The sequence below is a fragment of the Dendrobates tinctorius genome, unplaced genomic scaffold (genome assembly GCF_039654945.1).
Source record: "Dendrobates tinctorius isolate UK_male_01 unplaced genomic scaffold, ASM3965494v1 ptg000326l, whole genome shotgun sequence".
Taxonomy (NCBI): domain Eukaryota; kingdom Metazoa; phylum Chordata; class Amphibia; order Anura; family Dendrobatidae; genus Dendrobates; species Dendrobates tinctorius.
This window is the reverse complement of record NW_027361993.1, coordinates 6,312,418-6,338,702: the sequence shown is the minus strand read 5'-3', so window position 1 is coordinate 6,338,702 and position 26,285 is coordinate 6,312,418. Positions and strand designations below refer to the sequence as shown.

The following is a 26,285-nucleotide window of genomic DNA, read 5'->3' as shown; positions in this document are numbered from 1 at the left end:
TGACAGCTATAATTTTTCCATATTTTGACCCACAGAGTCATGTGAGGTTTTATTTTTTGCGGGACGTGTTGACATTTTCATTGGTACCATTTTCGGGCACTTGACATTTTTTTATTCCGATTTTTGTGACGCAGAATGAACAAAAACCAGCATTTCATGAATTTCTTTTGGGGAGACGTTTACATCGTTCAGCGTGTGGTAAAATTGATAAAACGGTTTTATTTTTCGGGTGAGTACGACTACAGCGATACCTCATTTATTTTTTTTATGTTTTGGCGCTTTTTTACAATAAAACCAATTTGATATAAAAAAATAATTATTTTTGCATCGCTTTATTCTGCGAGCTATAACTTTTTTATTTTTTCGCCGATGACACTGTGTGGTGGCTCATTTTTTGCGGGACAAGATGACATTTTCAGCGGTACCGTGTTTATATCTGTCTTTTTAATCACGTGTTATTGCACTTTTTGTTCGGCAGTATGATGATAAAGCATTGTTTTTTGTCTTGTTTTTTTTTTTGAAGGGGTTCACTAAAGCGGTTAATTAGTGGGACAGTGGTATAGGGCGGGTCGATACAGACGTGGTGATGTTAAATACGTGTATTTTTATTGTTTTATTTAATTTACAAAAAAAAAAAAGAATTTATTAGGGATTTTTTTTATTTTTTTATTTTAGTGTGCCCAAACAGTGGTTTTCTCCCACATATGGAGTATCAACATACTCAGTACAAATTGGACAACAACTTTTGGAGTCCAATTTCTCCTGTTACGCTTGGGAAAATAAAAAAATTGGGGACTAAAAGATCATGTTTGTGGAAAAAATATGATTTTTTTATTTTCACTCCTGGAGGTTATAAACTTCTGTGAAGCACTTGGGGGTTCAAATTGCTCACCACACATTTAGATAAGTTCCTTGGGGGGATCTAGTTTCCAAAATGGCGTCACTTGTGGGGGTTTCCACTGTTTAGGCACATCAGGGGCTTTCAAAACTCAACATGACACCTGCAGACCATTCCATCAAAGTCTGCATTCCAAAACGTCACTACTTCCCTTCTGAGCCCCAACATGTGCCCATACAGTAGTTTTCTCCCACATATGAGGTATCAGCGTACTCAGGACAAATTGGACAACAACTTTTGTGGTCCAAATTCTCCTGTTACCCTTGAGAAAATAAAAAAATCGGGGACTAAACGATCATGTTTGTGGAAAAAATACGATTTTTTTATTTTCACGGCCGGGCATTATAAACTTCTGTGAAGCACAAGTTCCTTTGGAGGTCTAGGTTCCAAACTGGGATCCCTTGTGGGACGTTTCCACTGTTCAGGCACATCAGGGGCTCTCCAAACGCGACATGGCGCCCAAACTCAAGTACAGCCAATTTTGGGTCAAACGGCGCTCCTTCCCTTCCGAGCTCTGCAATGTGCCCAAACAGTGGTTTACCCCCACATATGGGGTATCAGCGTACTCAGAACAAATTGCACAATAACGTTTGGGGTCCTGTTTCCCTTGAGAAAATAAAAATTGGGAGTGAAAAGATCATTTTTGTGGAAAAAAAATATGATTTTTTAATTTTACGGCTGAACGTTATAAACTTATGTGAATCCCTTGGGGGTTCAAAGCTCTAACTACACATCTAGATAAGTTCCTTGGGGGGGGTCTAGTTTCCAAAATGGTGTCATTTGTGGGGGATTTCCACTGTTTAGGCACATCAGGGGCTCACCAAATGCGATATGGCGTCAAGCCAATTCTGCGTTGAAAAAGTCAAACAGCGCTCATTCCCGTCCGAGCTCTGCCATGCGCCCAAACATTGGTTTACCCCCACATATGGGGTATCAGCAAATTCAGGACAAATTGCACAATAACTTTTTGCATCCTGTTTCCCTTGGGAAAATAAAAATTGGGTGTGAAAAGATGATTTTTTTTTGGAAAAAATATGATCTTTTAATTGTACAGCTGTACGTTATAAACTTCTGTGAAGCCCTTGGGGGTTCAAAGTTCTCACCACATATCTAGATAAGTTCCTTGGGGGGTCTAGTTTCCAAAATGGGGTCACTTGTGGGGGTATCAGCGTACTCAGAACAAATTGCACAACAACTTTTGGGGTCCAATTTCTCCTGTTACCCTTGGGAAAATAAAAAAAATGGGGACTAAAAGGGGTTTCCACTGTTTAGGCACATCAGGGGCTCTCCAAACGTGACATGGCGTCCGATCTCATTTCCAGCCAATTTTGCGTTGAAAAAGTCAAACGGCGCTCCTTCCCTTTTGAGCTCTGCCATGCGCCCAAACAGTGGTTCCCCGCCACATAAGGGGTATCAGCGTACTCAGTACAAATTGCACAATAACTTTTGCATCCAACTTCTCCTGTTACCCTTGGTAAAATAAAAAAATTGGACCTGAAGTAATTTTTTTGTGATTAAAAGTTAAATGTTAACATTCAAAAAATTCCTGTGAAGCACCTGAAGGGTTAATAAACTTCTTGAATGTGGTTGTGAGTACCGTCAGGGGTGCAGTTTTTAGAATGGTGTCACTTTTGGGTATTTTCTCTCACATAGACCCCTCAAAGTGACTTCAAATGTGATGTGGTCCCTAAAAAAAAATGGTGTTGTAAAAATGAGAAATCGCTGGTCAACTTTTAACCCTTATAACTTCCTAACAAAAATAAAATTGGTTACAAAATTGTGCTGATGTAGAAATGTGGGAAATGTTGCTTATTAAGTTTTTTGTGTGCCATATCTCTGTGATTTAAGGGTATAAAAATTCAAAGTTGGAAAATTGCGACATTTTCAAAATTCTCACCAAATTTCCATTTTTTTTTCCACAAATAAGCGCAAGTTATATCAATGAAATTTTACCACTAGCATGAAGTACAATATGTCACGAGAAAAGCAATGTCAGAATCACCGGGATCCATGGAAGCGTTCCAGAGTTATTACCTCATGAAGGGACAGTGGTAAGAATTGTAAAAATTGACCCGGTCATTAACGTTCAAGCCACCCTTCGGAGTAAAGGAGTTAACCTACAGGTGATTCACAAAACTTTATAACATTTAGACGTGACCACAAAAAATATAATTTTTTCCACTAAAATACTGTTTTATCACCTAATTTATAATTTTCACAAGGGATAATGGGAGAAATTGGACCCCACAATTTGTTATGTAATTTCTTTCCGATTGTGGTGGTACCCCATATGTGGTTGTACTCTACTGTTTGAGCACATGGCAGGGATCGGATGGGAAGGAGTGCTACTTGGCTTTTAGAATGCAGATTTTGCTTGAATAGATTGTGAGCTCCATTATCAGAGCCCCTGAGGTGCCAGAACAGCAGAAACCCCCTACCAAGTAACCCCATATTGTAAACTTCTCTGCCTAACGAATTCATTTAGGGGTGTAGTGAGTATTTTGAACACACAGGTGTCTCACAGAAGTTTAAAACATTGAGACATTGAAATATGACATTTTAGTGGTAAACATGTATTTTTTATTTGCTGCAAACTCATCAGGTATGCAAGGGTTAATAGGTGAAACTGGACCTCCTAATTTATTGTGCAATTTCTCCTGAACATGATGCCCCATATGTTGTCATGAATTACTGACTGGTCACATGTCAGGGCTGAGAAGGCAGGAGCGCTACTTGGCTTTTGGAACACAGATTTTGCAAAAATAGTTTGCGGGCAATATTTGCGGAACCCCCGAAGGCGCCAGAACAGCATTAAAAAAACAAAAGATACACCATTGTAGAAATTGCACATCTAAATGAATTCATCTATGGCTGTAATGACTATTTTGTAACATCCACAACAGGCTTTTTTTCTGGAGAATTGCAAATATGCCAGTATAGGGCCAATGCATTGTTCCCCCATACAATGTAGAGCCCTATATATTGCAACACCCCCATACATTGCGCCTTCATACAGTGCAGAGTCCCCATTTACTATAGCGCCCCAAGAAATTGTGTCCAGCTTGTGGGCCTCAGAAGGAGGGGGCATTTTGATTTGGGAGCGCAGAATTCGCTGGATTTTATTTGAGGCCTCAGGTTGTGAGACCCAGCTTATGGCCACGTTCACTCAGTATTTGGTCAGTATTTGACCTCTGTAAGCCAAAACCAGGAGTGAGTGAGAAATCCAGAGGTGGTGAGGTGTTTCTATTATACTTTTCCTCTGATTGTTCCACTCCTGGTTTTGGATTACAAATACTGATGTAAATTACTGACCAAATACTGACCGTGGCCTATAGCTGGATCTCACATTTAACCTTCGGGACTTGTAATTCTCATTGCGGGGGTCTGATGGGTACTAAGGGGGTTTTGTGATCCCCTTGCAACAACTTAACTACCGTTGTTACGATTGACAGCGGTACTTAAGGGGTTAATCAGCCCCGATTGGCTTCAAAACTGCAGGGTGCCGATACTGCAGGGTGTTGGCTGTCATGTACAGCTGACACCCGCGGAAATTGCTGCCACCGGGTGGCGCTATTCTCATATTCCTCAGCCCTGCTAAAAAAAATGGCGCTGAGGAATAAGGCCCCTTAAGGTCCACTGTTAAAAGGCGTATCAGCAGTCGTTAAGGGGTTAAATCTGCAGCATGTCAATTCTTTCAGTATTTCTGCAGCGTTTTTTCATCAGTAAGTAAAAAAAAAAACGTAACAAAATTTTTTGCGGTGTTATTGGTGAATAAAACTAACTTTATTAAACATCTACTGTAATCCGCAGACAAAAAGCTCAGAAAATTGGGTATTTTGAACACAGTGTTTTTACTGCCAAGAGAGCAGGTTTTGGCCACAAAAAAGCACCAAAAACGCCACTAGAAATCATATTCCTTGTGTTGTTACTGTGAAACTCCTCTGCATTTTTCCCACATTAATAAAAAACTAAAAAGCTAAAAAAAAAAACAAAGTGCAGCAGAAACGCAATGTGTGAATTAGTCCCTCAGGCTGTTGTCACATGGCATTTTCTTCATAAGCTTTTCCAACAGAAATGCTCGTCTTAGGCTGTGTGCCCACGTAGCGATTTTTAAGCGTTTTTGCCGCGATTTTCAGCGCGAAAAAGTTTAAAAATCGTGTACAGAACGCCCCCCATGCATTCCTATGGCATTCCGCACATGCTGTGCTAATGCTGCGCTTTTTTCCGCGGCAGAATCGCATCGCGGAAAAAATCGCAGCATGCTCATTCTTTTGTGCGGAATCGCAAAGAATTGCCGCGATTCCGCACCCATAGGAATGCATGAGAATCGCTTACTTCCCGCATGTGGCTATGCCCACCATGCGGGAAGTTAAGCGTCTCATGTGCGGTTGGTACCCACGGTGTGGAGGAGAGGAGACTGTCCTCCAGGCCCTGGGTACCATACTCCTGTAAAAAAAAGAATAAGGCTATGTGCACACGCTAGCGTTTTTAAAAGCTCAGGAAAAGGATCCCCTTTCCAGAAATCGCGCGTCTTTTTCCGCACGTTTTTTTGCGCGATTTTTGACGCGTTTTTGACGCTTTTTTTGACACGCGATTTCTGGGATCATTGGGGATGGCTAAAAACGCTCAGCAATGCGGAAATTAATGAGCATGCTGCGTTTTTAGCCGCTAAGCGATTCCTGAGCGGTTAAAAACGCATGCATTGGCACAGAAAGCCAAAAACGCATGCTAATTAATTTGATGCATCTTTTAAGCGTTTCTGCAGCGTCTGAGCCGGCTCAAACGCTGCGGAAACGCTTAAAAAAACGCATCAATAGTAAAAGATAGAATGATAAAAATAATTAAAAAAATAAAAAATCGGGGTATATTTACCTTCCAACGTCCCGCGTTGCATTCCCGGACCTCAGCGTTCCCAGTAATGCCTGTAATGACGTGGTCTCGCGAGATCGCTATACAACGCGAGACCAACGTCATCACAGGTCTCGCAAGGCATCGCTGGGAACGGAGCGTCACTGAGACTGCGCAGGACGTCGGAAGGTAAATATACCCCGATTTTTTATTTTTTTAATTATTTTTAACATTCTATCTTTTACTATTGATGCCGCATAGGCAGCCTCAATAGTAAAAACCTGGTCACGCTTGTCAAACACTATGTTTGACGAGTGTGACCAACCTGTCAATCACTTTCCAAGCGATGCTTCAAATCGCTTGGAAAGTGCTTGAATATCGCACGCGAAAATCGCGACAAAATCGCGGTAAAATTGCGCGGGGAAAAAAACGCGCAATTTCTGGGAAGGAGTCCAGTTTTTAGGCTATGTGCACACGCTGCGGTTTTTGCTGCGGTTTTGGCCCTTCGGAACCGCAGCAGTTCCGCAGACATGGTACAGTACCATGTAACCCTATGGGTTTTCAAAACCGCTGTGCTCACGCTGCGGTTTTTTCCGCTCGGTTTTGCTGTGGTTTTTTTTCCGCAGCATGTCAATTGTTTCTGCGGATTCTGCTGCGGTTTCACACCTTTAACATAGTAGAGGTGTGAAACCGCAGGGCAAAACCGCAGGGCAAAACGCAGCAAAACTGCAGGTCACTTTACCTGCGGTTCCGCGGGAAAAAACCCGCAGGTGAATCTGCAGCGTGTGCACATAGCCTTAGTGTCCGGAAAAAACGCTACGTGGGCACATAGCCTTAGGGAGGTTTTTTAAGGCATTTTTAGTTTCCTGAAGTGTTTTTGCAGCCTTCTGATTGGGCAGGGCGTAGTTTGGAGAGATTTCCTTTCCTGCCCTTTTTTTTTCCCCAATAGCTGTTTTTAAGAACCTAGAAATAAAAAAATGTAATCTCGTCAAATGAACAGCAAAGTGGCTCTCCCATAAAATGAATAGGTAGTTTCCTGAGGAAAAGAGTATCTGGAAAGAAAAACAATTACCCAAAAGGAGCATTGCCACACGTAAGGATTTTTGTCAGCCTGAGGAATCCCTGTGTGAACACAACCTTAATCTGTGCGGTAAAGTAGAAACGAGCGTGTGACAGCGGAGACCCCGGGGCGTCCGCAGCGCCGCCAGCTGACCGCCCTGCGCGTCCTCACTGCTGCCTGGGCGGTCCCTATACGGCAGGGGGCGGGGCGGGGCGAGTGAGCGACACGCCCTCCAGTGTTCAGCTCCTCGGCTGTCCTTGCAACGTGCCTAGACAGGTGACAGGCTACCGTGTCCCGGAAAGAGCACCAATGGTCGGCTGGAAACCCGACCCCCTCTTTCACCCCCGACCAATGAGAGTAGGCATGCTGGAATGTGCAGCCAATGGGGAAGAGGAGGGTGTGGTCTCGTCACGTTGCACGGTGAATGTGTGTTGTGTGTGTGTGAGAACATGGGGAGTCAGAAGGGGAGCGGAGTGTGAAGTGGGCGCCGGACACAGAGCTGTGCGCTGCGGAGCTGACCAACTGCGCCACCCGACCGTGGAGCACCCGGCCTGCTAGTGGAGTTACCGCCTGCCTTGGAGGCCTAACACACAACATGAGGCCCCGTGGGAGCTGCCACCTGGGTAAGTGCTGTGGACAATGGTGTACATGTACGTAAAGTATGGTGTATATATATCTGAACTGTATATATGGTGTGTGTATAGCTATATATATGTGTGGGCACTGTGCATATCTATATGTGTACTGTGTATAGGATATATATATAATGTGTACACTGCATGTCTGTATGTATATGTCTAATTGTTTCCATCTATGTGTTTTTAGATCTGCATATGTGTTCATATATTTCTGTATTTATATGCCTACTGTATAAGTTTGTTGTACCTTGTAACACAGATATATAATATGTACTGTATACATGTATTGTGTGTGTGTATATAGTGTATTTTTATGCAGTACATATAAATTATCCTATATATACAGTGCACAAACTCTATAATATATATTGGTGTACGCTGTATGCCTGGCAGTGCCCACTAATCAAGGCTCCTTTTCCCCCTGAAGTTTACTGTCCTGGACATTTATCTTGGTGGTAGACATTTTCCGACCTCCCCCACCCAACCATTGTGGTCCCGGTCAGTCACCAGGACCGGTCACTTCTCTGCCAAGATGCCAATATTTCATTACAAATCCCCACAATGACATTGGTAGAAGACAACAACCTGTTTAGTGTTGATCCTTGCAGGCCGTGTATGTGCCCATTGTCTGTATATTGGGGGAGGACGCCCCTACAGGCGCAGACATACCATTGGTACAGGGGCCCAAGAGATAAGGGGGCCACTGCCATCTCCAAACTCAGCAGGCAGCTTCTGTCCCAGACACGGAGGGGCCGTATATTGTTCTTGCACAGGGGCCCTCTTCCGTCTGTGTCCGCCACTGTTACCTCCTTTGTTATTTCACCTCTAGAAATCAGTGACTTTGACAATTTTGAAAATGTACAAAACACGGGGTGCTGGGAGCCCCTGTTCCTGAGGTCCTGTGGCTTTTGCGGTTTGCTGGGAGTTGTAGTTGCACAGTTCTGCTGCACTTGGCACTGATGTGCTGACAGCTGGTGGGGGTCGTGCCCACTGCTCCCTATATTTCTTGGTGCCGCTGTTTACAGGGATTTTGTAGGCTTGTTGGATTATTTCTTTTCCATTGTTGATTGATCACTTAGGTCCTAAGTCTTAGGACGTCAGAGGCCGAGGAGCCGGTGACAGGATCATGTGGAGGTGGACACCTGACCTCATGCCTCACTGCTGGTGCTCAGCTATGTCGTTATTTGCAACCTGCACTCGCTGCTGGGACACTACAACTCCCAGCATGCTCCGGCAACTGCAGGCTCTTAGGGCATGGTAGGAATTGTAGATCCCAGGCAAATGGAAAACTTTAGGTTGCCTATCATTGCACTAGAATGTATGTTGCTCGTCCATCAGTAATATTTATTTTGCTAGCAAAAAAGAAAAGTGATGCATGTGATTTGTAACTCTGCTGAGAGTTGTAGTTCTACAATAATTATAGAACCAGTGATTGTATTTCTGACAGTGGGCAAAATTACTGGGGAATGTAAAAGCAAAGCATGTTGGGAGTTGTAGTTGCACAGCAGTTGGCAGTCAACAGGTTGCTGACCCCTAATTGCATTGCTATAAAGGGAAGCTTAGTAGTCTGAGTTGGTGGGAAGTGTCAGTGCATGCTGAGAGTTGTAGTTGCACAGCAGCTGGAGATCCACAGGTTGTTGACCCCTGATTGCATTGCCATAGGGGCTGCTCAGTGGTCTATATATGTAGGAAGGGTCAGTACATATTGAGATTGGGTGTTGCGCAGCAGCCAGAGACTCACAAGTTGTTCGTTACTTTCTGAGGGCATTAATAAAGGCATTAGCTGGTGGGCTGTCAGAGTATGCTGGGAGTTGTTGTTCCACTATAGCTAGGGCATTATCAGGTGCAGATTGCTGCCCCATTGTATTGTTATGATGCACGAAAATCCAATGGGGGTATTATTTGGATATGTATATGTGGGCAAGGGTCTTCTACGCTACGGTGTTCTGCTGAAACTTCTAGAATTTGTGTTTCCTCCTCCCAGAATATTCAGGGATGAGGATAAACCTCATCATTGCAGGTCTGTACCAGACACATGCAGTAGATTGACACTTAGGGCAGAGCCAATGAGAGCGCCAGGCTCAGCCTGGTCTCTCCATTGGTCCTTCCCTGTTTGGAAGCTGTCGGGTTCGGGGATTCACGTGAAGCAGACATGCTTTTCTGAGATGCTGAGCTCTGCACATGTCTCCCCCCGCAGCAGCTGCAGAGTCTCAGCTCTTACAGAAAAACCCTCTGTCGGCCATTGACTTGGCGGAGGTTTACCAAATCCTATTGTTTTCTGGGCTGCAGATTTTGCAGAACGATCTGCTTTTCTGTCGTTCCAGAACACAATGCATGGTCTTTACAGATGTGTGAATCCACATGTATATGGTATCCAGATGTATAGAAATGCATCTAATCCAGCAAAACTCTGATTATTCCTGAAGTGTAATGTGATATGGCAGAAGAAAAACCAACGTGTATCATGATTCAGGTGCGTTTCAGGCCGTCATATTATGGATGCATTTTTAACTTTACTTGGAACCTTCAGAAATATTGCACTGGTCATCCCCAAACCCCCGAGGATAATGTACAACTGCATAAATGGCAATTCCATAATATTAGAGTCCTTTAATGGGGGCATCAGTGGGGCCTGATGGCAGCCGAGATATAGGTTGTTTTGAATTGGTGTTTGACAGATGAATCAATCTTTTTTTCAAGTTTGGTGTCAAAACTCTGCTAGAGTCAGGAGCAATTTTCCAATATTATTTTGGCTGCAGAGTATCTGCATTTCTGTGGCTATGTTCACACGTGCAGTAATGATCGATTAGATCGCATCCAGCAGAAATCAGTTAGGGAAAGCGTTGTGCTGACACTACTTTTTAGTCAGTTATTCACTAACTGATCTCTGCCGGATCTGTTTAACATTATTCAATGGGCAACGGATCCGTTAATGGGGCATGTGTTGTCGTCTATTTCTAACGGATCCATCAAGAAAACGCTTTTTAGAGGGTTTTTTTTTTTAACACTTTGATAAAACTGATCCATCGTGTAAGGCGTTGTTCACACATTATGTTTTTGCAGTATTCTATAAATGCTGTGATAAATCCCCGGTCCGACCTCCAAGATAAGAAAATTGTTTTATTATACTCACCTGGGGGGGGGCGGTCTGGTCCGATAGGTGTCGCAGGTCCGGGTCCGGCGCCTCTCATCCTCTTGAGACACCACCTTCCTGCTTGCTTGGTCAATCCCCAGCATCGCACTCCTGCTCAGGCATACTGATTTGCCCTGTTGAGGGCAGAGTAAAATCCTGCAGTGCGCAGGCGCTGGACCTCTCTGACCTTTCACGTCGCTTGCGCACTGCAGTACTTTGCTCTGCCCTCAACAGGGCAAATCAGTATTTCTGCGCAGGAGTGTGATGCCGGGGAGCGACGATGCAAGCAGTAGGACGGCATCGCAAGAGGATGGGAGGCATCGGATTGGTGAGTATAATACAACTTATTTTTCTTATCTTTCACGTCGGACCGGTGGCTAATCTACAGCATTATAGAATGCTGTAGAGAAGCCGTGAAAGGCAGTGGCTGCATCTTATAGCGGCCAAAACAGGTGACAGGTTCACTTTAAATTGGGGACAGTTGCTTTCTGGTTGCACACAGCATTGTTGATTGGTGGGTGCAGTTTATCTCAACTGCAGGTTTTTTTTTATTTTTTATAAAAATTAAAACAATTGTGATTAGGATCAAATTCTAAAAGTCTAGAAGCAGCATACACTGGATAGGACCCTAGCCCCCTATAGCAGCTTTACTTTTCTGAATCCCAGCTGTTCTGCACTTAAGAAAAAAAAATTACCGTAAATGCTGGGTTAAATCTACACCAAAAAGGGGATACATTAAAAAAAAAAAAAAAAATAAAAAACAACAATTTCAGAGCAGATTGCTATTGTGTGGTTGGAACATGGCCCTAAAGAGCTGTTTTTTTTTTTATGGGAGCCTTACATCGGAATTTTACACTGCAAGCAGGTGCGCACAGTGCCTTATATGTGTTCCTTTATGTGGATCAGTCCGTTCTAGTGTATGGCGGGAAATTCCACTTTATAGTCCAGTTATATGAATGTCCTGTGCCCAGGTGGCTCAGTAGGCGACACCCTTTCTGTTCCAGCCCTAGGAGCGGGTGTGTTTGTTGTGTAATGAGTACAGTGTGGGCCGTGTACCTGCAGCGTGTCCCTTAGAAGAGCATGTTCCTACATCCTAATCACACCCTTCCCCTCTGGGCGGGCACCCTTCGGATCCACCTTCCTTGTAAATACCTTGTGCCCAGTTTGGAGAGATGCTATAGTGCTTTTCTCACCCGGGCTCGGATGACGTTTCCTAGTGGTAAGCTCTCAGGACTAATTCTAACTATTCCTGATCTAGTGAAATGCCATAACGACTCTTTAATTTCGCCCTGACTTCTTACGTGTCTCCAGTGACTCAACTTTTGGCATTTGTTGTCTATGAGCAGAGATGAAAGCTGCGCTCTGTATTGACGCTTGGATATCAGCTCTGTTTCTTTAGCACCTACATATTTCGGAGAGCTTTACGTGGAGCACAGGATTACAACACTGTTCTGCATGGCTGATGTTCCAGCAATCCTATAAACTGTGGCTGGTGGAATTGTTTATAATTGTGGGGTCTGAACTCTGGTCTCCAGCAATATCCAACCATAAGTGGTGGTCTCCGCCGTACGGATTAATATAACGAAAGTCACGCTGCACTAAATTAGCGCTGTGGTCCCTTCGTTCTAATGATCATCATGGATTTCAAAGGTTTGATATGTTCTTATCGAAAGTTATAGAATCTTTCGTTTTTGCACTACTTTTTTTGTAGTTTTCAAGTTATTTGCTGCGGTCATTGAATGGCAACCTTCATTGTAAGGGCTGTGATGTTTATACTGTAATCCTGCATTCCCTGTCTTCTTGAGTTGGCGAGGTTCTGCGGTATATCAGGGAGAGCTGTTTTTTAGTCTGCGGGTTTCTATGTCCACAAGAATGCTTTTTTTTTTTTTTTTTTTCCCCCAGGCATTCAAAAACAAGTTTTTCAAAGCACTTCAAAAAAATGCTCAATTTTAAGAGATTTTTTTTTTTTTTTTTTGGAGGAGGAGTCTGTCTCTATTTTTCTTAAATAGTTTTGGAAAAGGTTGTTTTCTTGGGTCTTTCTTTCCAGCCTCCTGATTGGACAGTGTCTATTTTGGAGTGGATTCCATCAGGACCTGCTTTGGAAAAGTGACATGCACTTTGGTATTCAAAAGCTTACACCCCCCCACATCACCCCATAAGTGACAAGTAGTGTATCCCCCTGCAGAGGACTGCCTCAGCCAGTAGAGGGAGCACGTCTGTATGGATGATGTAGGCAGATCGTGGGACCACCAGTAGTAGAGTCATGACATCTCAGCATTTAGCGATTTGTGGACTTTTCATCTTGCACCAAAGTGCAGTAATCCGCCATAACTGAGAAAGCCCCACATAATGGGAGGGGGTACAGTTTGTACTATGTTTGGTACCTGTGAGCCCTCCTCGCCGCTCCTTTTCTATTCTGGATAGCAGTTTCCTGGAGGCAGGTTATTTACTATAGTTAGAGTACAGCCTGTGCAGCATCTCTTCCCTTTAACCTGGCAGCCGTTCACTGTTGCCACTGACTCGATGCCAGCTTTCTGTTCCAGCCTTGGGTTATGTAATGTTGCACTTACTACAAATGTGGCATTGAACATTATGTTCAGATGTGTGTTCTCTCGCCCGTCCTACAAATATTCTGTTAAGATAAGTTCCAGAACAGGGAGCAGGGCACGTGGACGGCACACATGGGGTCTGGCCATAAACTAGTAACACTGTGGCAGAGGTCACCTCTCATGCAGGAAATAAAATGAGTTGTCCGGAATCTGTAGTTGTTGTTGCAAGACTACAACTCTCAGCCTGTGGTTGTTAGGGAATGCTGTGTGTTGTAGTGTTAGATTGATGAAATGATGGGGTGTACTACAGTCCTTGTGTGCAGTCCGATGCCCTCAGAGAAGGGTTGGGTATACAGTCCTTCTTGTGTTAAAAGGGTTCTCTACTTTGGACAGTGTTTAATTGCTGGAATGATCCTTGATAATGGGCTCCTCAGAGAGTGTCCCTCGCCTTGCACCCTGAGTTGTCTGCTGTTGTGTGGGGAACCCTGGTAGTTTAATGTCATTACAGGGGATAGCTTGGCATTACACCGTGTATCCAGAGCAAGAGACGTTCATTATGGAGGTCAGATGAGGATCCTAAACGGTGCTTCTCCTCTCATCTACTCCCTAGAAGGTTTATATGAAAATACATTTTCAAAACTGGACATCCTCCTTAACATGGATGCTAAGCTCCGTGGCAGGGGAGTAATTTCTAACTTGTACCATTATAACAAAGGGGATTGTACAGATGCGTCATACTTATAAGCTCAAGTGTAGCGTAAAGTCGAGTTCAGACACTGCCCACCTGGCGGATATTTCACTCAGTTACACTGGTCAATGGCCTCCAAAAAAAAAAATAAAAAAGCTCATCGGCCATCACGGTGGGATGTGCTTCAGCTGCTTGCTGCGTCCGCTCCAGCTAATCTCATCCTTTTTTTTTTTTTTTTTTTTTTTTTTTTTTAATCCCCAGCATGTTAAGGGTATGCGCACACGCTGCGGATCCGCGGAAGTTTCTGCTGTGTTGTACAGTACCATTAAAATCTATGAAAAACAAAAAACGCAGTGCACATGCTGCAGATTTTTCCACGCGGATTTGCTGCGGTTTCTAATCTGCAGCATGTCAATTCTTTGTGCTGATTCCGCAGCGGTTTTACAACTGCTCCATAAACAGGTGTCAAGCCGCAGGGCAAAACCGCAGGCTAATCCGTAGGTCTTTTGACCTGCGGATTTTGCAAAATTCGTGCGGAAAAATCCGCAGCACAATCCGCAACGTGTGCACATACCCTAAGATTGTCTTGCATGTATCAACATTGGCTTGATACATTTTATATTTATCAAGATGTGTTGCTTTTGGTTTAATGTTGCCGATTACATTCTGTGTACAAATGCTTGCTTTTTTTTTTTTTTTTGAGCAAGTGAAGGGATCTGAGTAACCTAGACATGGGCCGAATTGCAATAGTTAAGCGACCTTGTCAGAGCCTCTCGGAGACAGAACTTGTGGGGTGTTCCCAGATTGTGGTGACTAATACCTGCCTAAAGTGGTCACAGGGAGGAGGTCCAGTTTGGCAAGGACGGAGTCATGAGCATAAATTTCTCAGAGATTATGCAGACTGTGGTAGGAAGGAGTAAGATTACGCTGTACATCAGACTGCTGCATACGGGGCTTTGCAGCCTGTATATTAAACCTATGATGTCTGGGGGAGTAGGGGATCCGGCATCTCCAATGTTGGCTTCTAATCCTTTTGCTCTTGGTGCACTAAGCTGACACTCAGCGTCTCTCCCATAGAAGACAAGAGTGCTCATATTTATTGAATAGTCAGAGAGGGGAACTGCCGACCATTCGCCCGGCAGCCATCTATTTTGTGCCTGACCCCTTAGTAAGGACTTAGGAAGTACAGTAACTTGTTTACTATGTTTTCTGTAGCGTCTGAACTTCCTCATCAGATCGTTGAGAACAGCCTCACGTGGCGCGGCACTCCCCAATGTACAGTGTGTTCAGCCAGTAGTAGGTGTGTCGCCAGACTGTACACGACGTGCTGATTAATACGTCGCTAGCTGCTTTAGAGTTACAGCAGATAAATATAACTTCGCCACAAGTCATGGTGTCCCCGGCATGACTCTCTAGGACAAATTTTTTTTTTGTTTGTTTATTTTTGCAGAATTGTTATTTCCTAAACAAACGTAATAATTGCCCCTCTCCGCTTCCCTTAACCAATTTTTTACTGCCGTCAGCAAAAACGCATATGTGCAGAAGGGGAGGGGGAGTGCTGCTTACGTAGAGTTAGAAATTGCTTTAAATTGCTGGTTAACTCTAAGGGGGCTTGAAAACCGGATGCACTTAGTTCCCTTTTTGTCGCCTAATAACGACCTAATTACAATCATTACCTTTTTTGTGTCGGAGTCTTTTTTTTTTTTTTTTTTTCCTGTTGTACATTAACGTCACAGGACGGCTGCAGGGATGATGAGGGCTGCGGTGCTCATGAAATGGACTTTATGAAAGAAGTCAGCAGGAGAGTTTTGGGCATTAGAGAGCAGACATTAAAACACTGCTCCGCTCTAGTCAGTAGCAGTAAAGTTACTGTTGATTCGACATTAAAAATCTTCCAGATTTGTTTTTTTCTTTTAAGACATTAAAAAATGGTTCCAAAGGTGATCACATCCTTCATGCTGGTCATAGACGTAACGAGTGTTCGGTTTGTTTGTGCACTTCACTTTTCAGAAGACGTAATCTTCCGAGTCTAATTGTTGGAGCCATTAAAACAATTTCTAAGACGTTCCATGAAATGATAAATGCGGTTGGCTGAATGCCCTAACCCAGTTTTCCAAGTTATGTTGTATCTGCATGTAGGATGAAGTCACATAAGGTTGGCACATAGTTACCTGAAAACACCCGGTATGGCCACCACGTGGGCGGCCGGCTGACAGCAGTGCACTCTCCATGATTAAGTACTATGAAGATGATGATGGAGGTGATCACGTCCCATCGCTCTGTAATCTACAGTACATCAGCATTTGCTAATGGTGTGATTCCCTTTAGCTCATTGTCATTTAATCATTTCCTGCACATCATTAGAATTAACTGCACTTATAGAACGGTCCTGAGGAGGCAGCGTGGGTATCAGCTATGGGCGATGGTAGCCCGCTCGTGGATGCTTCATCTGTGCTGGTTTTTTGTCTTGTTTTTTTTTTTTTGTGGTTACTGCAATAAAATCAGCGATGGCCAGGCTGCCGCTGCAGGGGGGGTGCCCCAGACTACTGGACGAGACTGCCGCTGCAGGGGGGGTGCCCCAGACTACAGGACGAGACTGCCGCTGCAGGGGGGGTGCCCCAGACTACAGGACGAGACTGCCGCTGCAGGGGGGGTGCCCCAGACTACAGGACGAGACTGCCGCTGCAGGGGGGGTGCCCCAGACTACAGGACGAGACTGCCGCTGCAGGGGGGGTGCCCCAGACTACAGGACGAGACTGCCGCTGCAGGGGGGGTGCCCCAGACTACAGGACGAGACTGCCGCTGCAGGGGGGGTGCCCCAGACTACGCGGCGAGACTGCCGCTGCAGGGGGGGTGCCCCAGACTACGCGGCGAGACTGCCGCTGCTCCAAATTGTGTGATGGGTGTTCCAGACTGCCGCTGCAGGGAGGTGGGCACTTCAGCCGTGCAGATAAAATAATAAAAAAAAAATAAATATCACTGACAATAACTTTTGTATTGAAGTAGTTTAGTTTGATTTTCATTTTTTTTTTTTTTTTTCCATATAGGAAGCTTATAATACGTTCCAGACTTCGTGTTTCTGAAGCTGCTTGGATAACCGTAGGAGAACCACAAATGCCACAAACTTGGAAATCTCCTCTGAATCGTTTTGTTCTACCCATCTTATACCGGAAGTTAGAGGCGCAAATATAAACTTGAGCAGTATTGTTCCAGATCATCATCATGAGCACAGAGGCCCAAAGTGAGGACTTGATCCCAAATGAGGCCTGGTCTACAGCCACTAGAACGGAGGAGGGAAGCCCTCCCGAAAAGACTTTTAACTGTGAAACTTCAGAGGAGCATAGCTCCGAGCACCACGAGGACATGGAGATGAACTCCAACAGCAACGAATCCAGTGGAAATGACTGCAATGGTCACGAGTCTAGCGGAACAGATTCCAATGTGAATGAATCCAACAGAAGATCAAACTGCAACTTCCGGAGACTGAGCAAATCCATCGGCAGCAGCAATAACAGGTAATCACAGCATAGTATCTCTATACAGTGTGGGAAGAAAGAACAGGAGAGGTAAATTCACACTGGGGAGATCTACTATGGATTTATGGGTGTAAACTTTGCATCTTGTTCCAGTACAAAACGGATGTCCTGTGCAAAATCATGTAGAAATTAACAGGTGGCAACCTTTTTCACTGTTTGCGATATATCAGATGAAATCTGCAACAAAAGCCACATGTTGTACAAGCAGACTACAAAGCTTTAGCCTTGCATCACTGTTCAACGCTTGTTTTATTTATCTCCTACAGTGAACAAATGGACAGGATCCGTTCACACAAAGAGCTGATGAATGTGGTGCAGGAGATGAAGCGGCGACTGCCACCTGAAAAGCTGAACCACAGCAAACCCAATACTTTCGATGCGCTGAACTATGCTTTGAAGTGTGTTCGACAGGTTCAAGGTGAGAAGAGCCTTTTTTTTTTTTTTTTTTAATTTCCTGTTGATGGTATAATGTCTTATCTGGTCGTGTTACGTTGAAGTTTAGCCATGGCTAGGATTTGACAAAAAATTTTTTTTTTTTACTTTTCAGCAAACAGCGCTTTTTTTCAGGTCCTCAGTGACAGCGGTACCTCGAGAGTGGACACAAATGTACATACCATTGAAAATCTTGGGACCATAACGTCAGAGCATCCACCAGTAAGTCCCCGTGCCAAATACTTCTAGAGCAACACATACCCCAAGTACATGGAAAGTGGTAGGAATGGTTTGGGTGGCACCATAGCATCAGATCCTCAGCTTATACAAGCCTCAAAGACTCTTTTGGGCTCCATCTGACATATTGATATGCACAACAGATGCTCCTGGAGTTATCACCGTGCATATGCCAAATGTTGATTGAACATAGTTTTACAATGGTTTAAGCAAAAAAAAAAGTTACATAGTTTTAAATATTTGTTAAAGCACAAACGAAACAAAAAACACTTACAGCGCCCCATTTCCCATTCTGTAAATAAAAAAAAAAAAATAAAATATCTAAAAGGAACCTCCTACATCCCCCCTCCCCCCAAAAAAAAAACATATTTGGTATCACTTTATTTGTAAAAATTCTCAATTTTATAAAATATCATATTGCTTACCCTGCGCCCAGGTTTCCCAGAAACGTCTGACATTCTTAGATTTGCAGTAATCCATCACCACCGATACAAATAATATAAATATTATATATGGCCATCTTGTTTCTGCAGCCGCTGGGCTATTAACACATCTGACGTAGATCCCTTCTATTCTCCGTTCCTTCTTCTAGGACACCTTTGTAATCGTGGTTTCTCTGGCCTCTGGGAAGATGGTGTACATCTCCAGTCAGGCAGCCTACATTCTGAACTGTAAGAAGAAGCTGCTGGACTCCTCATGCTTCGTGGAGCTTCTGGCCCCTCAGGACGTTAGCGTCTTCTACAAGCACACCACACAATCGCATCTTCTACCGTGGAACATCGGAGCAGAAACTGGTAAGAGCCTCAAAACGCAGCCTGTAAGGACCAACCGCAGTATTGGGAAGGATCCTTTCTGTTCAGTTCTTATTTTCTTGCTGAAAGTCAATTATAATTGGTGACATATCTATAGATGCAGGTGACTTCTATGGGGAACAGTGCTGTATATTATACTAGCTATGAACCCGTTCTACGCCCGGGTGGTGAGCATTTTTATTGGTATATGGTCTCCTATTCTGCTATGTGCTGCCACCCTCCTAACCTGGTATGCATGGCACCCCTCATTCCTATCCTGGTATGCATGGCACCCCATTCTTCTTCCTGGTATGCATGGTCACCTCACTCAACCCCCAATCCTGGTATGCATGGTACTCGCTCATCCCTATCCTGGTATGCATGGTACTCCCTCATCCCTATCCTGGTATGCATGGTACTCCCTCATCCCTATCCTGGTATGCATGGTACCCCCTCATCCCCCAATCCTGGTATGCATGGTACCCCTCGTCCCCCAATCCTGGTATGCATGGTACCCCTCGTCCCCCAATCCTGGTATGCATTGTACCCCTCATCCCCCTATCCTGGTATGCATGGTACACCTCATCCCCCTATCCTGGTATGCATGGTACACCTCATCCCCCTATCCTGGTATGCATGGTACACCTCATCCCCCTATCCTGGTATGCATGGTACACCTCATCCCCCTATCCTGGTATGCATGGTACACCTCATCCCCCAATCCTGGTATGCATGGTACCCCTCATCCCCCAATCCTGGTATGCATGGTCTCCTCACCCTCCAATCCTGGTATGCATGGTCTCCTCACCCCCCCCCCCCCTTCTGGTATGCATGGTACCCTCACTCCCCCCTATCCTGGTGTGCTTGGTCCCCCCCATCCTCCAATCCTGGTATGCATGGTCCTCTCACCCTCCAATCCTGGTATGCATGGCCCCCTCACCCTCCAATCCTGGTATGCATGGCCCCCTCACCCCCTAATCCTGGTATGCATGGTACCCCTCACCCCCCTATCCTGGTATGCATGGTCCTCTCACCTCCCCTATCGTGGTTTGCATGGTCCCCTCACTCCTATTAAAAGTACACAAAAAAAAAAAAAACATTTATACTCACCCTTCTTTCCTGTGCTCCAGCGCTGTTCTGCTGGAGGCCGGGGCAGGAGTGCGGCCGGAATCGCGTATGCCCATAGCTCTGTCCGGCGCCATATTGCTGAAGACACACTGCAAGTGTGTCTTCAGTAAAATGGCGCCGGATCGCGCAGCGCAATTCCGGACCGTCTCCGGGCGAAGAGAAGCCCCGCGGCAACGCTCCTCCCAGTCAGGTAAGTATGGCGTCGGAGATGGCGGTATGCAGTGTGTACGGTACCGCCATCTCCGACGCCATACACACTGCTCACCGCTGGCTGCCTCACTCTGTCTGGAGCCAGACTGCGCAGGCGCGTCGCGCTTGTGCAGCCTATAAAGGCTTCGGACAGAGTGACGCTTACAGCGTTATATTATAGATTGTTGAGTCATAGAGGCTTCCCACAGCTGCCACTAGGGGGAGCCCACTGCAGAGAGACTATACACCTGCCTTGCGCTCCCCCTAGTGGTGGCTACATGTAACTAGTATAATGCAAAATAAAATATCTCCAGTGTTCAGATATCTTGTATAATCACTCAATTATTTTTTAAATGTAGTAAGTGGTTAACTTTAAATGGGTATTCCCGTCTAATCTGACTAAGTCCTCATTCAGCTGTTGGTGTTTGTTCACGTACATAAAAAAGTGGCATGAGTGCTTTCGATCTTACTTTCAGTATTTTTCATGTATAAACAAATAAATTACAAAGATTGTCTTTTTACAGTGTTAATCACAGACTACGCACGGACTACTCACTGTTGCCATCCGTGTGCTAATGGTGATTTTTCTCTGACCCATAGACTTGTATTGGTCCTTTTTTATTTTTATCTGTGATGCCAGGAAAAAGAAAATTCTTCATGATTTTTGCATGGGCGCATGGTCCGCCAAAAAAAAGACAAGTGAACAGCACCATAGACTACAATAGATTCGTTTGTTTTATTTTTTTATCCATGAAACTCTCAAAATGTGTGAAAAACATGACCGTCTGAATGAGGATTAATACATGCCATCACTCTGATTGGGGGCATGGCGGCATTGCTTTAGCATGGAGCCCCCGTTCATGTTTTTCTTGCTCCACTGTATTTCTGGCCAGCACTGATCACCTGAATGGGACTGTTCTGCTGTTCCCTTCCGTCTATGGACTCCTTCACTTATTACACAGGGTTTGTGTTAACCCCACATCCCAGAAAGCAAGCTGTCAGTAGACCCTGAACCAGCAGGGTAATGGGGGGTGATTTCGGTTCTGATGTTGCTTGTGGTTAGTTTACTAGACAGCGTATATCTTTATAGTAACCTGTGTTTCACTTTTGCAGCTTCGGTTTATGAATATACTCAGGTGAAGTCCTTTTTCTGCAGAATAAGGTAAGCTTGCTGTTGGTTTACACACATTTTGGAGAATGTTTCATGCAGCAGACTTTTCTTTTGTGTCATTTAAGATTTGGCCATAAAATTAAAGTGTTTGTAACAAAGTAACTGTAAGGTAGCGCTGTCATTCGGGTAGGGGTACTCGCTTGGCAGCCAATAAATCACATCCGGCACAGGTTTCTTAACGTAACACCAACAGTCCATGCGGTTTATTAGGCATCATAAACCCACAGCAGCAACTTAAAGTTCATATAATCAGCATAGCGTTCACGACAGAGCTTCACTCTGTTTATCCTGTGGTCACACAGGTTGTGCAATGTCCTGCACACAGGCTCTCGGGCCTCACAGTTATATCCCCTGTCTGGGTTTACCTCATGGCTGCTTCTCAGCACAGGCGTTCATTCCCTCCAGGGAACTCTCAGGCACTTACAGCCATTACTCACAGCATTCACGTGCTGTCAGGCAGGAAGCCCCATCTCCCAGCGGGACCTTCCACAACGGACCAACCTGGTCCAAGCATTCACCCTTGTGACCTACCCTGGCCACCTTATATGGTCCGTAGCCATGCCCACCGGGTCACATGGCTATGACCTCATCACAGGTCCTATAAGCATTCATACATTCTTTAGTATGGCGTTCTAGACACACCCCTGGGTGGATTTGTAGGTAGCTGGTCCTGCCCGTCTCTCCAGCTACCTGAAGACTTCTCCCTGACACGTTGGAACGAAAGATCAGCTCTGCTGATCAGCACATAAGCAAGCCTTCATCTCAAGGCCACCCACCTTGAGATACATTACGATCCTTCAGCATCCTACTCCGATGAGGACACTGGAAATGCTTATACGCCTGTCCTGGGACACCCACACAGCGCCCCCTAGCTGACACAGTGGTCACTACACCACATAACAAACACAACCCCCAGGTCTAATGCTGCCTCCCAGCCACTGCCACTGACTTTTTTTTTTTTTCGACAGTCTGCAGTAATGACATCTGCACCGCAGTGCAAGTGACCGCTGCAGTCAGTCGGTGAGCTCAGTAGCTTGTGCCGTCTACATCGACATCACCAATCTAAAACTTTTGCCTTTCAAAATATGGCGACACAAACATAGGCCTGGTCTTTACAGGCTTAAAACAGAAAAAGATTTCTAGAGGGGATGATTATTTTACACTAGAAACTCATAATATAATTACATTTCCAGGTCTTTTGCTTGAAAATGGAAATAGTTTCTGGATGATCGAATATTGGATTAAAAAAAACAAAAAAAACTACACTTTGTACATATATCACTAGAGTGATATTTAGAAAGGCACAAGTAGAGGACATTCCCTTATTCTAGCATCTAATAATTCAGAAAAGCAAAGTTCTGGAAACAAGTTCTAGATTATCATTTAACTAGAAGCAGATGACTGAGCAGAGAAAAATAATTTTGTCTTTCTAACAAAAGCATTTTACATACTTTACAATGACTTTCTAATAATCTGGCTGCTACTAGGTCTATAGATACGGGATTATTCTCACATGCAGAATATCAGAATGATTTTTATTTTTTTGAGGCTATTAATGCAGTCCTTTACTAGGATGCATCAGGTACGTGGTACTCTCCCGCGCCTCTTTGTTACACCCCTCCTGTACAATAAATGTCGACCTGCTAATGAGTCATTGCGACGGTCGCATCGGTGTGAGCGGTGGTCTTTTTTTGGGAATATTGATGTTCTGTCTAATCTATAAATAACACTAAGAGGCACTTCTGATGAAAGGCACTGAGCAGAGCATGAAATTATTGTTTCAGACCCAATTCTCCCAACTGCTGCTGTTAATGAGTGCGAGATATTCCAGTTAAGTAATCCTCTTTAACTGAGAACTTTCCATGTGCAGTTAATTTAAAGGAACAGTTCAGATAAAATGGGTGCCTACAGCACAGCAGGAATAGAGAAAAACCTTCTCTCTTTCTGCTTTAGTTTTAGTACTGTGTATCAGCACCTTCTTGTAGTGCGCCTTTAATCCCAGTACGATTAGTGCACAAGAACGATCTTTCAGAATGTAAAATACATTTTTTTTTTTTTTTTAAACAAATTTAGTGTGATTACAATTAGAAATACACCCCCCCCCGCTATCATCAGTGGGAAAGTTGCTTATCTAGGTTCCAATATATGGTAGTGCTTTCAGAAACCTCATTCCTACTAGTGATCGCAGCAGTCTATAAAGTGTAATGTAAATGTAAGATGTCTTGCTGTACAAAATGTCCATCCTACTGAAATCAAGTTGCCAATCTAAAAATGACCATATAATTGAACGATTTAAAAAAAATTTATATATTTCTGTACATGAAGAAAAAAAGCATTTGGAATTGAGTTTCACAACAGGCTGTAAAGTGACATGTGTTGCTAGATAAAATATCTATTCTACTGACACCTGATAGTGGATGATCTGAAAATGGCCATCTAACTGAATTTTTTGAAGCCACTAATTATATATATATATATATATATATATATATATATATATATATATATATATATATATATATATATATATATATATATATATATTATATATTTTTGTGCTTTAGAAGAGGCCTTTTTTGGTTTTATCGGAAGAATATAGATAGTATTTTCTTATTTTTATGTATTAAATTAGTTCAGATGCTGAAAGATACAAGTGCTCGCCTGGCATTCACTGCCACCCCACCGCCTTGATATGTGTAATTACATAATAGTAATTGCCTCATGTTGAGACGATTAGATCAACAGCTGCTTTATCTAGGAGCATTTAGTGAGAGTCACATGGTCCTGCGCTGGCATAATAATGATAGTCTTGTAAATTAAGTTTTGTCCTGTTTTATTTGTATCTCGCAGCAAACGTCAGTACATTGACGGCCGAAGGGCAACTTTACACGCTGCGTTAACTCCTTTGTAACTCATGTTTAGAATCTTTAAAATGAACTAAACTGAGAAATTGATGACGAAAAAAGTAATGACTGAATGCAAACACCCAGGGATAAAAGACAGGGGCCTTTGAGGGATAAATGGGTGGGGCTTAACATGATATGGGGTCTAACCCTGACAGTACAGCATCCGCTCAATAGTTGGACAGACAGGGTGGACAGCAGCATGAGCAACCTCTTCTTACCGCAGCTTCCCTGGTATATCCAGTGATTGATCAGACAGGGTGGACAGCAGTGGGAGCAACCTCTTCTTCTTACACAAGCTTCCCTGGTATATCCAGTGATTGATCAGATAGATCGATAGGGTGGACAGCAGTGTCGGCAACCTCTTATTACCGCAGCTTCCATGGTATATCCAGTGATAGATCAGATAGACAGGGTGGACAGCAGCATGAGCAGCCTCTTCTTACCGCAGCTTCCCTGGTATATCCAGTTTTAAATCGAACCACTGGTGTCTCCAGTATTAGATCTGATGTCCAGCAATGTGAGCAGCCTCTTCTTCCCCCCGAACCACTGGTATATCCAGTATTTCGATCTGATAGACAGGGTGGACAGTAGTGTGAACAGCCTCTTCTTCTTACCTCAGCACCCCTGGTACCTCCAGTATTAGACCCCTCACCCACCAATTTCGTCAGTACAGTCTGACCTTATAACATGTATAGAGGTATTTCAATTTTCTGCTAACAGCATGTTAGGAGAAAGTTGTACTTTTGATTGTAAATTTGCCTGGGAACACCTACCTGCCCAGGTATAAGTGCATGTGTACGAGGGATAGCTTTTGGCCAAGTATTTCTGTGGCCACAATCTTCAGTGTGTTGCCTGCTTTATTTAGCTCATGGCTGGACATGTGATTTCTCCCATTTGTGCAGCAGTAACAGTAATAATTATTGGAATCGTCTCCTCCATCTGCACTAATCAGCCCATTAGAGATCAGTGCCGACAGCGGGTCTTCTAAGTGCCGACTCCTTTTGTGCACTTGTGGTAACACTTGGAGCCGCTGCTCTTTAATCCCATTACTTGTTGAACACTATTTCCTTTTCAATCAATCTCTCATCAAAGCAACTAGCAATTAAGCGCGGACAAGCCATGCCTCCCCTCCTCTATTCTTCTTACATAACCGTATGCCAGAAAGTGGCAAGAACACGTTACACAAAAAATGCCGCATCTGCAGCCTTCACAATGGAAGCGCCGACCTTCTGCTGAAAAGACAGGAGACCCGTCATTTTTAGCCTCGTATTATCACAGCAAGTGAAAGTATAGTCAAGTAGCTAAACCGCCGGCTTTATGCAAAGACAGACATTGATGAAAATAGATTGCAGGATCCTAAAATAAACCCTTTATTGTCTGCAACGGACACGTCCTTCTGTACAATGCAATGTAATGTTACCTCCTGTTCCAGCAGGGCTCTCATCCTCTCCGGTCATTGCTGTCTGCTCATTACATAATGCTGGAACTTGGTCTTTAAAGTACACCTGCTTTGGCCGCTATAAGCTGCGGCCACCACCTTTCAGGGCTTATCTACAGCATTCTGTAATGCTGTAGATAATAAGCCACCGGTCCGACCTGCAAGATAAGAAACATAAGTTTTATTATACTCACCCGGGGGGAGCGGTCTGATGCGGTCCGGTCCGATGGGTGTCGCAGGTCTTGGTCCAGCACCTCCCATCTCTTTGTGACGTCGTTCTCCTGCTTGCTTTATCGCTCCCGGCATCGCACTTCTGCGCAGACATACTTCTCTGCCCTCTTGAGGGCAGAACAAAGTACTGCAGTGTGCAGTCATCGGGAATGGTCAGGGAGTCCCAAGACCTGCACACTGCAGTACTTTGCTCTGCCCTCCGAAGCTGGGAGAGAGGAAGCAAGCAGGAAGGCGGCATTGCAAGAAGATGGTAGGCACCGAACTCGCACCTGCGACCCCCATCGTAAACTGCATATAGCCTTGGTCTAAAGACGTGCTACCCTATGTGTGTCCATGATTACAGACTTCATACAGAAATCTGTCTAGCCTGACTGTAGTTTTTCTCCCCTCCTTGTCACTTCTGCTCCACTTC

The 26,285-nt window shown here is 44.3% G+C and overlaps 1 protein-coding gene across 5 annotated transcripts in view; it reads left to right on the top strand.

Moving 5' to 3' along the window:
* Positions 1–7,220: 7,220 nt before the first annotated feature.
* The window catches only part of PER3 (period circadian regulator 3), a 53,955-nt gene continuing 34,890 nt past the window's right edge, over positions 7,221–26,285 (top strand). For 2 of the 5 annotated variants that reach the window (XR_012227150.1, XR_012227149.1), the window contains exons 1-6: positions 7,221–7,429; positions 16,862–17,329; positions 17,617–17,768; positions 17,898–18,004; positions 18,612–18,813; positions 21,241–21,289. Coding sequence is in view for 3 of the 5 variants with exons in the window: in XM_073561721.1 (XP_073417822.1) it covers positions 17,037–17,329; positions 17,617–17,768; positions 17,898–18,004; positions 18,612–18,813; positions 21,241–21,289 (803 nt within the window). In the remaining 2 variants the exon portion in view is untranslated. Of the gene's footprint in view, positions 7,430–11,659; positions 11,797–16,861; positions 17,330–17,616; positions 17,769–17,897; positions 18,005–18,611; positions 18,814–21,240; positions 21,290–26,285 lie in introns of those variants that run through there. The other 3 variants (XM_073561721.1, XM_073561718.1, XM_073561719.1) reach the window with 3 other exon arrangements.